We start from the raw sequence: 17122 nt of genomic DNA on the forward strand, positions 1-17122 counted from the left end.
TGTAGCTTATGTTAATCAGCTGTGTGGCTTTATGGACTGTTTCTGATTTGTATACTTTACCAGCCATATTCATCTACAGTATAAGCATGTGTGTGTGTGTGTGTGTGTGTTTTGATGTGTGACCCAACAAGATGACACAGAGAGACACATTGAAGGGGACATTACAGACACATAATCTTGTTTTATAAGTCATACAGATGCATTGCTCATACAGGGAGGAGAAGGCAGTTTTATTTACACATACAAAATTGTTTTATGAACAATGAAATAATTCATACAAAAATGTGTTTATTTTCTTATATATAATCATATCCTGAACATGAGTCAAAGTATCATTTTATTGGCCACTAGTGTAATTAAAAGTTGGATCTGGAATGTTACCAACAAAAAAAGAAAAGGAAAACACACACTTCTGTGCTAAGAATTATAAGACATATTCCAGTTATAGGACCAACAGCATTCTAAATCTTGCAGTATTAAATTCATATCTCTATTCCTGTGCTTTTAATATAGAGATATGCCATTAAGATTTCATCCTTGATTTTAAGTTTCAACGTATGCTATTTCCTTCCCTAATGTTAAGTTATACGACTATGCAATTCCATGCCAATAAAACACATCTAAAATGCAATTAAACTAATAAGATACTAAAGCATGAGGTTGCGTACTATTACCAAGCATGACAGACAAATTCAACACTTAGAAACAGATAATGGCCAATTCTGTAAAATTGAACCTCCATTTAATCCAGCGAAAGTAAACATAACTGAAAGGGAAACAAACTGCAGAAGTAATCTTGCGTTAATGGAATGGTTCCATAGAACCGGACTGCACAATGATGTTGTGATGTCAAGTGATTTTCGCGATGGAAAATCTAATTATAGGGATGTTGCTGCTTATTTTCTTTTCTGAAAAAGTATTTATGAAGATGCCTCAGTAAAAATTTAGTAAAAAAGCCCTGTAAATTTCAATTATAAACATATCAGAAAGGATTTAATTTGAAATATCATCCCCCTGTCTCGCACTGCCTGAATCAATCGTGTGGAGTTCTCAGACCGCACTGCCCTTGAGACGCTAAGCTCTATGTTCTGAGGCTTCTGGCTTCTCTTCAACAAAGACATATTCTGAGAACCAGTTAAGAACGCTGCAGTAACTGATGTGAAATAAAGCAAGCCAGAATAAAATGGCTTTGCACACAAGTTCGTTCCCTTCTTTCAATAAAAAGGACTCAATCAAAACCACAAATCACAAAGACATCTTATTTTGAACATACAGGGGTTGCTCCATTGAACTTAAAACCTAAAGAAAACATTTGGAATAGCTGCTATGCACCATTCATAAACTTCGATCTGAGAACACTATATTAGGCTCATGCAAGTGTACTGAAAATCCAGTCCCTGTCAGAAAAAAAAGAAATCCACATACTTTGTAACTTGAACATGGTCACCCAGAAACTCTCCTCAACACTCCCTGATTCTGTGGCTCACCTGTTCGGCATTTGTCTTTGGCTGAGCACAGTTTGTACAGTAGTAAGAGTCAATGTTAAGAAATAAAAATACCACTTGAAGATACTAATGTTGGGGCTATGACATTACGAAGTATTAAACACAAGAACAAAGAACATTACACTGGCATTGAAAGGGAATCTCCACTGGTGAAATAAAAACCATTAGCTCAAAATGCATTCTGGGCTTCTGTTTTATTCCAGTGGAGGTTCCCTTAAAAAAACAACAACAAAAAAAAATCAAGAAAAAAAAACAGAGCAGCTCAGACTCCAGTAGATGTGTCATGGGCTCCACCTGCCAATCACGCTGAATCTGGATTTCAGTAGTAGCCAATGACATTGCTGCTGAAGCGACAAGTGCAGCATCCCTGCGCTGGAGCCTCTGCCCTTCCTATCAGGCCATTGCCTGATCCTGGAAAAGCCTGCAGTAATGAAGTGGAGCATTATCTGCGTCATCTCGTTCAGATAACGTGATATTAAGCACCATTAGAAGACCTGGTCTCGTTCTCCTCACCCATCACCTTGTCATTTTGCATCGCAGTCAAACTAGTGTAGGACTAGTCTATACCTATACATTGAATCATCACACTCTCATATAAACAAATGATCAAATGAAAACACACAAAGCTCACATCCAGTTTGTAAACAGCTTAACAGCTTATTTACAGCTTGCCATACAATTTGTATGACTTGTGATCATGGTTGCAAATGATTTATGTTCAGCGATAAGTACTTAGAATTTGTGCTACCTGGCCTTGAATGTACAACATGGACTTTGAGGAAACCAAAACACATGGAAACCTGTAGGACTCTCACAGGCATTGATAGTGGAGTTGAAGTGACTTGTAACAGGAGTGAGCATTTCCTAAACTGCAGTCATGGGACCCTGTGTTGATTAATGTGGGACCTATCACGCTGCAGTCCTCCACTCAGTCTTGTCCCAGTGCACCCAGTCTTTCCACTGCAGTCAGCATCCACAAGGTCACACACACACAGCTCTGTCATCACTGCAGCTGCAAGTACTACCACTGCAGTCCTCATTCACTGGTGCCATTACTGCTGGGCTTTGGGTCGCCCATTTCCTTCAAGCAAAAATCAGAATAAGGAGAGAGTGTGGAAGGGATCCAGGGGGGATGGGTATTGGGGTGTAGGAGATTTTTGTGTCAATCTCTGGTGTCACCTGGCTGGTTGGGTGTGCAAAGGGGTTGGGGAAGGGGTGGGGGGTGGGGGTATTCTGTCCTTTTGTGTCCAGGTTGTGGCTCACAGCTCAGTGTCAGCCATGGGTGCCTTGGCAGTGGAGTGGCCGTTGGTGGCAGCGGGAGGGGGCACGATCTTTGCCCCCTTGGGGGACTCCCCATTGACACTGGGCTTCTGCTGGTGCTCCGGGGGGGTCAGAGGGGCCACCGAAACCAGGGAGTTACCCTGGTTCTCCTCATCTGCTTGATAGGACTCCTCAGCCTGTTGGCACAGAGAGGAATACAGTGTGCTTAATGCAGGAGAAAGAGCGGCACCTTGTTTCATGGGCACTGCTGCTAGCTGGGCACCCTGCAACCCCTGTGCTACGATTAGAATGGAAGCAGATTTCACCCTGTGGCACAATCAGCAGAGAAGCAGGAACCATTTACAGCAGGAAAAAAAGCAGCTGTGTTGTGTTAATGTAGAACAGCTGGTGGGGGAAAAATATCACATTGTGTGTGTGCAAACAACCTTTTATAAAATGTGCGCATCCATCATACAATATACCTGCGCCATTTTGGAACAGAAGCAAGAATTTTTGTGCCACTTTGCAGGATGCTTTTAAATGCAAGATATAGGTCAGTAGCAAAGGTTGGGAATACGCCTTATGTGACAACTTTCGACCTCTACTTGTACTTGAAAGTGGTATGATACGGATGTTGCAGTTATAGTGAGTGTCCATTGGGTGGCAGTCTTCCATCTACTAAAAAAAGGCTTTCAGCAAAAAAAAAAATAAATGGATAAAATATATAGAACACGTGCTGTTGAAACAGCATGTCCAGAGTCAGTCAACAAATATGAGTTGCAGCCATGCTGGATGTAAACCAAGCTGAAATCCAGTTTGGATACTAATTGAAATGCTCATTCCTTCTCTTAGTGTGATGTAGTTAAAACGGTCATAATGATTCACACGAGGATCCGGAGACAGAGTGGCAGTACTGAGTTCTGCTTGTTTGTATACGGACATTTAGAAGCCATGTGAAGGGCTGTTTTTGCTCAGTCTCTGGGATCCTGCTATCTGGGTGTAACCCTCTATAAGGGGCTTTGACCCATGATGTCATGAACCCTACAGAGAAACAGCTGTGGGGCTATGGCAGAGACAAATACCTTTTTACATGTGGCTGTCATAAGCGCTTTCTTTAATTGAGTGTGCGTTCAAATACTGTTATAGTTGTTGTTTCTCTGTAATGTTTTGGCAGACTATTTTTTTCATTTGAACTATTAGACTGGCAATGGTTTGTGCAAAAAAAAAAAAGGTCAGGGAGTTTTAAAGATGTCGCTGTAAAAAAAAGACACTGGGAAGGAAAAACTGAAGCAAAAGAAAAGCAGAAGAACAGATGAATAGGGTTTTAAAACATTTCTTTAAAGAAACATGGAATTGAAACAAAAGTAAAACCGTGGTTTGTCCACTGGTCGTCCTACTATATCTGCACATAACAATATTACAAACAAATGACAAGAGTTTCACTTGGTCAGTGAAAAAGGCTCAGTTACACAGTGCAGTGTGTTTGTATATACGGTAGCTAAAGTTTAGCGTTCAGGGCGACCCGCTTTGCCCACTGACCAGCCTCATGCCCTTGGCCCTGCGGCTGCGGCGTTGCTTCAGGACGTAGCCTCCGATGAGCAGGGCGGCCAGCGCCAGGCCAGATATCAGCAGGGCCACCAGCACCGTCGGGTGGGGTTTTCCCCAATGTGGTGTGGCCTCAATCAGTCCCAGCTACAGACAGACAGAGTGAGAGAGAGAGAGAGAGAGAGGGGGGGGAGAGATAGAGAGAGAGAGAGAGAGAGAGGGGGGGAGGGATAGAGAGAGAGAGAGAGAGAGAGGGGGGGGAGAGATAGAGAGAGAGAGAGAGAGAGAGGGGGGGAGGGATAGAGAGAGAGAGAGAGAGAGGGGTGGGGCGAGAGTATTAACATTGTTCATGTTTTACTTCCATTGTTATACAACTTGATTTTTGTATGTTTCCTGTTTACTTTGGCAAAATATGTATTTCATGCCAATAAAGCTCATTGAATTGAATTGAATTGAATTGAAAGGACAGAGAGAGTGGGAAAGAGATAGGTAGAACGGGATGAGAGACAACAAGATATTATACAAAACATACTTTTGAAATATTACTATACTGTATATGTTACATACATACTGTATATATTAAACTCTTGTATAGAGTCCAGACTCTTAGTGTTTCTGTTCAGTTCCTTTCCTAATCCTGTGGGAAGTCATTACTGGTTACAGTATAGGCTTCACCAAGGCTGTGAGCTGGCCTCACGTAACCATGAAATATCTTCAGCTTCACTTTCACTGCTCCTCTCCCTGGGTGCTACGCGTACAGCGTGAGGCCTCAGACGCCTGTCATTGAATATGAAGGTATGGAGCTAATGTCCCAGAGTACTTCCGTTGCGTATACGGTATATCCCCAATGCGCATGAACGATGGCCTGTCCTCGAGAAATCTGGAATCAATGTGAAGCATGTCGAGGCACTACGTCCCAAATATTTCTGTGTAATGAGCCCGCTTGCCAGGGCCTTCCAGGTTCCGTTTCCTAATACAAAAAACTGCCACAGCACCACTGCCTCTACTCTCTGCACTTTTCATAGTTCTCAGAACAGAAAACGAAAAAATTAAAAGCAGACGTTAAATCTAGGAGTTGCAGGCAGGCTGGAACAGAGGGGCGCAGCACAGGGGGAAAACTACAGTGGCCTTCCCAGGTCTCTTACACAAGTGCTCTTCCACAGTGTTGAGGGAACGAGGACAGCACTGCACAGGGCTGAGCGTGGTGCTCACACGTGCGTGTCATTAACGCAGCTGCATCTCACAAGAGATAGAGAAAGGGTAAAAGTTTGAGTGCTGAGCCAAGGCTGGGTTGAATTTTGGTGGGGGGGGGGGGGGGGGCACCGGGGACGTCCTCTAAAAAAAAAACCCTCCCCCACAAAAAAACAATGCCCAAAAAATGTGGCCCGAGCTGGTGGGATGATGTCATGTAGCAATGACATCAGTTCCAGGGGCGCGGGAGAACGTCTCCTGTTTAGTTTCATATTAAAGTAGGATTATGATTTATCTGTGTGCTTCGCTGTGTCACAGGGAAATAATAATAATGCTAACAGAGTAGGTCCTGAGAGTGCAGTCCCCCAGAGTGTTATGCTGTTATGAGAAGGAATCATGGGATATTTTTCACTCAGATCTTTGTTTAAAGATCAGCTGTGGTCTCCACAGTATGGTTAAGTGTTTTTTGGAGTGAGAGTGCTTCATGAAGACATACCTCGTCCTTAATGGGCTCACTGTTGAACTTGTCTGCCATTGCCATTACATTAGCTGGAAGGAGAAACAGTCAGACCTGGTGAGTCTCCATCATTTTCCTTTTATGTGCAACCTTTCATCAGCCTAAGTGCGCTAAAGTATAAGACACCTTATTTCTGGTTGAGTAATTACTGTTTTAAAACAATCGTCTCCATTTTAAAACAATAGTCACATACTGAAACTGTTGCATTTCTTACATGTATTTTAAAATCCATGTATTTCTCTATTTTAAAAACAGAAAAATTATAAAATTGTTCTGTACAATATTTAAGAGAAACTATTGCATTATTAAGCATGCTTAAATAGGTGCTATTTTTATAAACTTTATTAAACTTTAAATGTACCAATACTGAGCCGTGATGTTGTATATTGCAAACTGATCTTATAAAGACCAGTTTATTTTAAACTTTCATTTCAAGCAGTACTTTGAGATAATTTACTTTATCCAATCCTATATAGCAAAAGTAAATATAAATGGTGGCACAATGGTTAATGGCATGTATTATACACAGTGAAGTTCACAGACAATTACCTGAGAATCATATAATAGCATTTTAAGTTTTAGATATTAAAATGACTATTATTAGATATTAGAATGTATTATGCAATTCAATTCATATCAAGACTCTCATTTAGGTGGTTCTGACATATAACATTTTGACAATGAAGATTTCAATTTGAAGTGGCTATTAAAGGCCATGCATGATCATTACCTTGAAAAAATGATCAGTACTTTTAATCAGTACCATTTAATACCTATGGTAACTGAAACGTGAAATTAAGCACTTAGGAATGAACCCCAAGAACAATGTGTACCACTTATGTAATAGTTATGTAACAGTCTTTGGCACTTAAAAGGCTGATCATTATGATCGCTTAAGGTAGTATTTAGAATTTATTCTTGCAGATTAGCCTTATGTCCACAATTTTCAGTAGCCCAGATTCACTTCAATTTCATGCAGCCAAATATAAAAATGATCACAGCATCCATATCATGTACATCGACCATTAATACATTCTGTAAAGTAAAATAATGGAAATTCTAGCATAGCATATTTAATCTTATGTTGAGATCGAAAGAGGTAGAGAGAGAAAGATAGAGCGAGAGAAATTTGTCCAAATTTTGGTATTACTACAAATTAAGTTTAGAAAAACAGAGACAAACACACCTTCAATGTTTGAGCCTGCAACAATGGCAATATTGGAATTCTCCTCCTGGAAAATGTAAAGTTTGCAGTCTTCTTCACACAGGTCTGTTGCAGTGTTTTTTATTTTTTCCTTGGTGAGCTCCTGCAAAGAGAGAGAGGATGCATGGATGTGCTCAGGTGACTGTTCTGCACTTGCAGTTGACTTCTGTCTTATAGCATCGCATGTGACTTTTTTTTAAACTTCTGCATTTACTTATTGGTTCTGATATAGCATAATATAGCAGGGAGTTTGTTTCCTGCGGAGTTGAAAAATGCTTGCACAAAAAAAGCTTTTCGTTCAGAAGAACCATAAGCAATGGTTCACTCAAGACTGTCCTGCTTTTTGACACCCAGGACTGGGGTCCTGTGTACGTCTTTGGATTGCAGTTCCTAGGCTGAGACTTTTCATAAGTGTCTGCTATGTCGATGTTCATTGCATAGTGGAGTTAGAATGTGGCTTCTATGATGCATGTAGTACTCAAGTTGCATGCATACTCAAGCAAGAAAAAACCAAGAGTGAAATCTGTACAAATACCATGCAAACATGAACATTATATAACATCGACATATGTTCTCATGAAAAAAAGGAATGATGACAGATGTCTAATTTATCAGATGTAGAATAAAAGAAATTGGCCAAAAAAACATTATGAACATTATGAACATTATGAATGTAACCTGATAGCACACTTTTGACTAGTTGGTTATAATGTAATAATGACACCGGAATTATCTGCCTAAATCAACTATGACTGTAAAGGGCGTGCAATCTACATGCACAGCTGCTGCATGCACACACACACATACAGACACACTGTCTCTATTCTTCTCAGTATTCTCTGTCTCCCTCTCTCACTTGCCCTCTTTCACTCTTCCTTGCTCTCTTTCGTCATATCGCTGTATCAGTATCTCACGCATATTGTGGTTGGACCAGCTTGCAGGACATCCTAGAAGAAAAACAGCAGAAGCATCTGTATCTCGCCTGGTCGTGACGGCAGTGGAATCCTGGGTGCTGTTTGCGTAAGGCGGCCGACCTCGGGACTGAAAACAGCCCAGACGGCCCACAGCCCCCCCAGTCAGCCTCCTCTCCTTAATGACACCAGAACATTGCACAGGGAACAAACCCCACTCTATGTCATGTGAATCAGATGGCTGAAGGACCTGAAGGCTTCTGTGGGCAAACACTGCATGCCCAGTTAAAGCCAGCAGTTGGCCCTTTTTACTACAGCTCTGTACTACAGAGGGAAGGCTGCCCCAGGGCCTTCCAGCCATTCTTAAACTGTCCCCTTCCCTCATGCTGAGCTCACAGCTGAAGCTGAAGTCAATCGGATGTCTCTCTCTACATCCTTCATTCACTCTTATTTATTTGGCCATTTTTAAATGTTCAGAGGCTTACTGAAGCATAATTTGCATGTGTCACAGCATTGTTATTTCCAGCTGTACTACTGGTTTTAGTTCAGGATAATTTTTTCTCTCTGTTTTTCTTGTATGCTCTTATTGACTTTGTGTCTGACATTTACCTGAATGTCAATTCAAGAATGTATGCGATTGAGGCTTGTTTTCATTATTTTAATTGTTATAGATATTTGTGGGAACATTCAGGGGCATTTTTAGAGACTAAAAATGGGCTTTCCTCAGAGGAGAATTTCCAAGTCAGTTTATTTTTGTTTATTTATTTATGTAAACTTCTTTTTCTTCTTTTATGTAAACTTTCTGGTTCAGCAAGAACATTTTTTAAAATTAAAAATTATGATTGCCTTGCACAACTCTATACCCATACTCTGATTGTTTGTGATGTCGCCTGGTTTGAATGTACTGGGAGATGAGTACAGTGTGACAGTATAATCCTATCTGTTTTACCATTATCTATTTACACATGGAAAGTGCCTTAATATTTTTTGAGGCTATGGTAAATCTAAGTTCATTATATTTAGATTGTAATGTGCTATGAGCCTACATAATGGATATATAAGAATTGGTTTTGGGCAACCAAAAACATATTTGATCGGATACACTTTCTATATATATATATATATATATATATATATATATATATATATATATCTTTTCTCATGCTATAAACTGAAAAAATGCTTATCCTACATGCTAAGTGTTCTAAAGGCATATTTTAAGCTCTATAGCTCTCTTGAACAGTACATTTAAAAAAGTATCACTGTTTTGAGACAAACATCACCCTAGAGCCTCCAGTCATTTCTGCTCAGTTTTTATGGCCATCTGCTGACAGAAGAACAACAGAAATGCGACTGAAGGAAGGGGTCCTCATTGATTTGTCTTATTTTCATGGAAATAATCATGTAGAACCAGTGAGGAAAGATGGTTTTTAGTATTTTTCACTGGCTTCCTTGTTTTCAGACAAACATGTTTAAATGTTAATCACTTGAGCAACTAAAGTAATCACTTGAGCCACTAAAGTGAAATTTCCTCCTTTGGAAAGGTGCAGAAGTAAGATAAGCGGTTTCAACCAGCCTAACTAGACACATCTTTTCCCTTTCACCTGTAATGTTTTTCAAGTCCCAGTACTCTGTTTTCTGTTCATTTGTAGCATTTGTTTACTGTTAATGGATGCCCTCAATACAAACCTGCATTGCCCTTGTTAACATGTAATTATGAACTGAGAGTAAGAGCGTATTAATGCACTCATTTGTGAAATGTATTATTGTATCATGAAATGGGAATGGTATCTGTGAATGGATCAATGCAACTACCACTTACACAAAAACTTACAGTACTGTAGCAGTTACACAGTTACATCCAAACTCACAGCAGTGTAGCAATTACACAACAATTAAACCCATAATCACAGCACTGCAGCTGATGCACCTACATCGTATCCTGTGACTGTTTTTTGCACTCCACAAGCCACACAGTACTACAGGAGAGGTATATCAATAAACCCAGCAAAAACTAGGAGCTTTTGGTGGTGCTATGCATGTCAAAGAAAGCAGCCAATGCAGCAGTAACTCAAGGAATCTCATAGTGTGAATTTAAACTCACTCACAGTGTCTCACTGGAGCAGAATACTGGTCATAGTTGGCTTATAATTTAGTCAAAGCTTGAATCTATTACTGTAGGACCCAATTTGCCCCTGTGGTTGAAGCAATCCCTAATGGGCCACTCAGGAGTATAATTCATAATTCAAAACATTTCAGTTTAGCCAATGGCCACCATTTATGGTGACTGATTAACATCGCCTTAGCATAGTGCGAAACTGTAGGTTGAAAAAGTTAAGGAAGCTTAACTCTCTTAGAGTTGGCATCAGCAATGTAATTATAACTGTCTTTGGATAAAAAGACTTTTGGTGAAACAAGGTAGAGAAATACTAAATCTCCTTGAAATTCTCCAGTAGGGAATTTTACATGAATAATTATGAGACACAAATTATAGCAGATATTGATTTCTCATTTAATTTCATCTTTCATAAAGATCTGTTCATACTTGCATATAATCAATGTATTTTTCATATTGCCCTGTCCTCACCATTATAATTCTAATTGTAATGTAGCTGAGACAATCATTGAGACAGATCCTTATAAAAATCTCAATAAATCAATTAAAGTGATTAAAATACTTACATATTCAAATTTTAAAAAGTTTTTTTTGTACATTTAACACCATGAATACCCATACATTTCTCCACTGACTCACAGTTGATTTGGCATTTTAAACTGACGATTGGTGTTTAAAATATTTCCTGGATATGACATAACTGTCTGTCTCTCACATGACATTTCAGTGACTGACACATTCAGGTGGACTGCCTTCCTCCTTGCCCTATAGTGGACCACCTCTAGCCTACAGCACATCCAAGCAGAGAAAAGATACACCTCAAATACAGAAGCGGTGGCAATGATCGGGTACAATATAGTCAGAGTACTGCAATACTCACACAGCTGGACGCCTTCACTAGTTCCAGCTTCACTGCATCTTTGTTGCTAACGGCTTCTTTTTCCACACACTGGATGGTACTCTGAGGATCAACACCACATCACAACTGATGTGAGCTACTGATAATAATAATAATAATAATAATAATAATAATAATAATAACGATAACAATAATAATTATAATAATAATAATAATTATTGTTGTTATTATTATTATTATCATTAATATTATTACAGTATACAGTGCAATTCAAAGTCATCTCAACTCAAGCTCACAACTAAAATAAAAAGGGAAAGAATTAATGAAAAAAACATTTTTTAAACGAATTAAATAAAATGTACTCATCACTTAAATTTATAATATGTTAGCTCTTAAGCAGGATACTGCCTATGCATAAAAATAAACTGCAAAAATGTATCATATGAAAACGCAGACTCACCACAATGGGTACGGTAGGGGCCATCGTGGTTGTCATGGTCTGAAGTACAGAGATGCTTTCAAGGGTCTGTTCTGAGGTCTGTGTGTCAGTTGGCTCCACGGTGGCGGTGCTGAAGACTGGATCAGTGGCTGGGGCTGATGTCACAGTTTCAGTAGTCTGCTGGGAGTCTGTTTCAGCCTCCGGTGTGGCTGTGAGGGTGCTGCTTGTCTCTGGGGCAGCGGTTGACACAGCTGCGGTTTGTGTGGTCTCCAGTGTTGTCGGTTCAGCTGTGGTCGGGTCCGGTACTCCTGTCATGGTTGGAAGAATTTAAGACCCCCTTGCAAATTTCTGATGTTTGACTAACTTATTAATTTAACATATATGTCAACACTTATATTGTGTACGGAAACAGTCACCAAGTGTCAAAAATGACTTTTTGTCATGAAGTTTTGCCAGGGACAACATGATTAGAATAATCATCATGTTACCAGAGAGTACTGTAAATTAATAATACTTTTCAATACCGCAGGTCAAAGGTAAATTTCTATGTCCATTGCAACTGTTTCCATTTCCCTTTAATGTGCATTTAGTCCTGTTATTTTTCCATAATTGTTGATTACAAGGTCCAAAATTTTTAATAAAGTTGATTTTTTGCACACAACACTCAGTTCTAACCTGTTTCCTTGCTCTATGCCTCTGCTCAGCATTCTCTAATTCTTTTTGCCTCTTTGCAGGATATGAATCCTGTGATATTTATCAATTTATTTACCTGGAGGAAACTCCAATTGGATGATGTTGGTGATGGGCAGCCTTTGAAAGACTGAGCCACATTTTATTAAACTTTCAGCTACTCACACAAATAATTGATTCTCAAAATGGAAGTTTCATTCCAGTTCTTTGTTCCCTGTGCTATTCCCACTTTCCTTGATGTGCCGTGTGACACCATTGGAGGGACAATCCCAGAACGAAGGTTTTGGAGCTTATGGGGTTCATAAACCATTCAGTTCTGTCAGGACCACTGTCATCAAGTAGAACTTTATTGACAATAAAGGCAATACAGTTATGTTTGGCGGTATGGCTCTGTTCTGGAGCTCTCCCGCCAACCACGCAGCCCGCGTGGATAAAGCCGGGAGGCCAGCAGCCAAACCCCCCCTAGAGGGGTACACACAGAACAGATCCAGCAGCAAAGCAGTTTTTAACACATATGAATGGAGCAAATGCAATTTCTTAACACATAAGGATGGAGCAATACAACTTCTTAACACATAGGAATGGAGCAAATGCAATTTCTTAACACATAAGGATGGAGAATGCAAATTCTTGACGCATGGGGATGGAGCTGGGGTGGTGGAGGGGATTTACGAAGCAACGTGCAGCGCTTGCATGCAGGAGGAGCAGTCGAATGAGTAGAGGGAGGCTGTTTAAGTAGACCGCCCTGTTAGTGAATGTACTGTGATAGGCTAACATCACTCAGCCGAGCCATCAGCTGATTCGGCCGGAGCGCTTGACTCTCGTGACCTGCCAGAACTACGCGAGGCTCCATTTTTGGGATTAATTTAAGGGTTCCTGCTACTGCATCGTGGATTTTTTTTTCAGCTGGCCTTCTCTTCACATACATGAAACCTCTTTTCCACAACACATAACACTGTTTACTTCTCTGTGTGTACTCAGCCAGGATTCTGGCTTAATCTTAGTGGGGTATTCAAGTCACTAATAAACCCATATTATTTATCATTCATGTGCGCATATTCAAAACTACAAGGCAGGGACAAGTGGGAGAGCCAAGAGACTTGATTAGAGTGCAGTCCAGACCTGAAAGAAATAATTATTTGAAAGAATCTAGCCTTTTAGGCACCAGGAAAATTCCTTTATTGACAATTACAATCACTCCTATTCAGAACAAAAGTATTCATAGGACGAACAATTTGGCTAGTCACTTTGTTGTAAATTCTAAAGAACCTAGAAGGTTCTTGAACCTTACCAGCATCTAAACTTATTTCAAATACATATCTACCTCAGGTCTGGTGTGGTCTACATTCCTTCAAGTATGGTAAACTGGGTTGAAGTGTGGTCTTACTTGTGGTCGGCATGCCTGTGGTTGGGCTGTCCTCTGGGCTTTCCTCTGTGATTAGCATTGTAGATGCAACTGTTGAGATGGCAGGAGTGGTTGCAGCAGCAGGTGTTGTGACCTCTGGAGAAACAACACCTTGAGAAGTCATAGTTGCATTCTCCTGACCGACCACACCATCTGAAATAAAGCATTACGGTCCATAAATAAAATATAATGGTACTTTCCTTTTGGCATTGTTCAAAGAATTCTGAGATCTTAACACATTTCTTTACAAATGAACATTCATTTCTTTGAGAACAAACTTTAGGGCATGAATTGTCCTGTCCAGAAAATTACTCAATGACTCTTTGGTATGATATCCCATAGTTAATGGTATGAAGTCGTTACTGTTATATCTAATCCACATTATAATTTGGATATCAGTACCTGATATTCTATTTTTTTTTCTGAATAAGCCACCCCATAATCCTCAGTGGCATAGATGTTTTACTTTTGTTAACCCATATTACGCTAAAAAATTTATATAACGCTAATTAAAATTTATATAAAGTAAAATGTAATTATGGATCTATCAGATTTCCCCAACTGGCCCGCCAATCAGTACCAGGCAGTTGGATATGGCTGCTAGCATGTGCTAATAGCAGTGTACCTGCCAGTATGTGCCTGCTGGGATGGATTAATGATGTTGAATTCCTTACATTGACTTTGTTGCTCCCCTGTTGCGTTCTCCTAGATGAGCCAGATAACATAACGAGTGGAAAACTGCCTTTGTGCATCAAAAAATGATATTCTGCAGACATTAAAGATAAGTGCTCTCTTCGTCCCCACATCTCTTTGGTCTAATTACTGCAATATTCACCTATTTTGTTAAGATATGTGTGATTATCACCTCTGCGGAATCACCTCCTTTTGGATAACTGCTAGCTATAATACATATAATGCTAGCATTATATATATTGTAGCGATACATTTCATAGCAATAATCGAGGAAGAAACTTGTCCTGTACCAGATGGAGTCTGGTACATGACAAGTGCTGACAGGGAGGACTAATTGGGAGGGGATTTTAGCAGGTTGGTGTTGGCTTCAATAGGGTGGAGGGGCAGGTTTAAAAACCCTGGCCCCTTTCTGACAACCTACACCCAGACCTGACCTGAAACCAATTACAGCTGTTTGCTCAGCAGCCTCAGGTAATTAATGGCCTAAGTGTGGAATAATGTTCCACCATGACCAGTGTAAATAAACATTACCCTGCCACCACTGTGAATGAGCCTGACCCTCCCACCGGTCCATTGGGAGAGATTCTCTTCCTAAAATAAGAAACCTTTCGGATTTTGAGTAGGTCTCAGTATGAGTCCGGCCCAGACCCTGACCTCCAAAAGAAATAGTACTTATCCATAGGAGTTTTCATTTTTGGCTAATGTTACAGATGTGCTATTTGGTCTTTTTTTTTTTGTGGGTTTTGTTTATGACACTTAGGTAGTGATCCACATGAAATGTCCATATCTCTTTCTTTCCTTTATGTTACTCAGTCTTTTCATTGACAAAATGTAACAGTATTAAGTATTAATGCACGCAAACAAGAATCTACATGATCTGATGTATGTCAGTTTTTTTAGGAATTGCGGATGTCCCATTTACATTTGAACATGGTTTGGGTGCATGCAGTTAATTATATTTCTGCTTATTCACAGTGACTGAGTCAAAATACACAGAAAATAAATTACATTTTTGAAATTGCAGGAGGACCTACTAGAGTGTTGACATTCTACTCTATGTGCTTAGGCATTCCAGAGTTCAACATGACCCAGTTCAGAACTCATTCACACCCAGACTCCAGAATGCAGGCTAATGTTCCATCTGGGAGGTCTGATCCTCCTAGACTAACAACAGTACAGTATACATGGTCCTGTAACTCCACTATCTCCTTTCACTGAAAAACATATACCAATTCCAGACTGTTGAAAGGTTTATTAGGTAGAAACAGTCATCAAAAACTCAAATCGCAGGGCCTACATTTTTTTTCTTTGACACCTTAAAATCAGCAAACATCTCAGACATAAGAAACCAAACGAAAAGAGTAAAAGAATTTTACAAAAGACTGGTCAACTAAGTACAGACATATTTAAGTCAGGCCCTGTTGCACTCCAGGACCAGGGTGGCAGAACGATGGCCCTGTACACTGCATGGTGACCATGGTTTTTGTTCTTCAGTTGTTCTCATTGCGTCTTTTTGCTCAAAAAGTTCTAATTCTTACTAAGTATACCACTTACTTTAGTCACCATGCAGCAGGCTTAGACCCTTGTCACTCATTTCATTAAGATAAGGGTCCCTGAGTGACAAGGGTCTAACCCTGCTGCACTGCCAGGGTCCATGTAAAGTGAGCTTGCACATGAGTCACCCCAGCATAATAAGCTGTGAACTGTGCTTTGCCTCAGCTGTGGGTGTTAAAGGGTTTATCTCAACTACATATACGCATGAGAGATGTGCAGTAGATGCATGATTGGACACCAAGAAAGAATGGTTGGGGCAGTACAATGATATTTTTCTCCCTTCAGAGCTGACAGAGTAAAATAAGTATGGCGAAACTGGATATTACTCATTCACTGTGGAAATTCTTATGTAAGAAGTTAATTTTAGATATGTGGTAACTGTGTTTTCTATAGATAAGCACGAACCTTCAGTTTGACATGAAGCCCATGAAGCTCTGTTTCTGTAGAGAGGGTGGTGTTGTGTGCCTTAATGTTGTGGCAAACATGATGATCTGTACTGTATGATCTATGTACAGTATTATGAAATATGCACAGTTGTTCTCTTGAAATTGTTTATATTATAGGTCATTTTAGTGTGTTAGATGTTTTAGCTGGCTACTTTTGGGTGGGAATTGACATGTTTATCGAAACAAAGTTGAATAAAAATGCAGTTTCAAGCAAATGGCCTCTTGCTTTTTTCGCTTCTGTTGCGCGCACACACACACACATACATGCACACACAGACACAAACACACTTCTCTTCTGTATTACCTCACCCATGAAATATTTACACTTTCTACATGCCTCATTAAGAGATTGCCTTCTCTGTTTTCCTCTGGTAGCTGTGGATGTGTTCACCAACAATTGTTCAGGGGGGGGGGCGGGGTGGGTGGGTGAAAAATTGACGTGCTGCACATGAGTTTTACAGTGTCCTCAGTTAGCGGACAAACTGTATATAAATCATAGTCCTAATGCGGCTCCCGTCATCCTCCTCCAGTGAAGACAGACCCACTCTTGCCTTCTCTCTGTTCATCGTCAGCCCTGGAGTGACAGCAGTTTATTGCTGCTGCTCAACCTTCAGGGTCACAGACACCTCTGAGGATTGATTGATAATCTTTGGATCGATTAACTTCCCAACCCCCCCAACCCACGCACCGATACCGTCCAGACTCCTTGTGACCCACAGTCTCTGCTTTTCCCTACAGGGGTGGTTAAATGGGGGACCTTACCCGAGGCCCTCTGGTCGAGAACTCC

The 17122-nt window shown here is 40.2% G+C and overlaps 1 protein-coding gene across 1 annotated transcript in view; it reads right to left on the bottom strand.

Moving 5' to 3' along the window:
• Positions 1-149: 149 nt before the first annotated feature.
• LOC135234338 (hematopoietic progenitor cell antigen CD34-like) overlaps positions 150-17122 on the bottom strand; it is a 28308-nt gene continuing 11335 nt past the window's right edge. Inside the window, exons 2-8 of the mRNA XM_064298838.1 lie at positions 13604-13795; positions 11569-11855; positions 11130-11210; positions 7205-7325; positions 5998-6050; positions 4305-4457; positions 150-2962 (exon numbers count right to left, since the gene is read on the bottom strand). Coding sequence (XP_064154908.1) covers positions 2765-2962; positions 4305-4457; positions 5998-6050; positions 7205-7325; positions 11130-11210; positions 11569-11855; positions 13604-13795 — 1085 coding nt within the window. The 3' untranslated portion in view covers positions 150-2764. The remainder of the gene's footprint in view (positions 2963-4304; positions 4458-5997; positions 6051-7204; positions 7326-11129; positions 11211-11568; positions 11856-13603; positions 13796-17122) is intronic.

Source organism: Anguilla rostrata, chromosome 11 (assembly GCF_018555375.3).
Source record: "Anguilla rostrata isolate EN2019 chromosome 11, ASM1855537v3, whole genome shotgun sequence".
Taxonomy (NCBI): domain Eukaryota; kingdom Metazoa; phylum Chordata; class Actinopteri; order Anguilliformes; family Anguillidae; genus Anguilla; species Anguilla rostrata.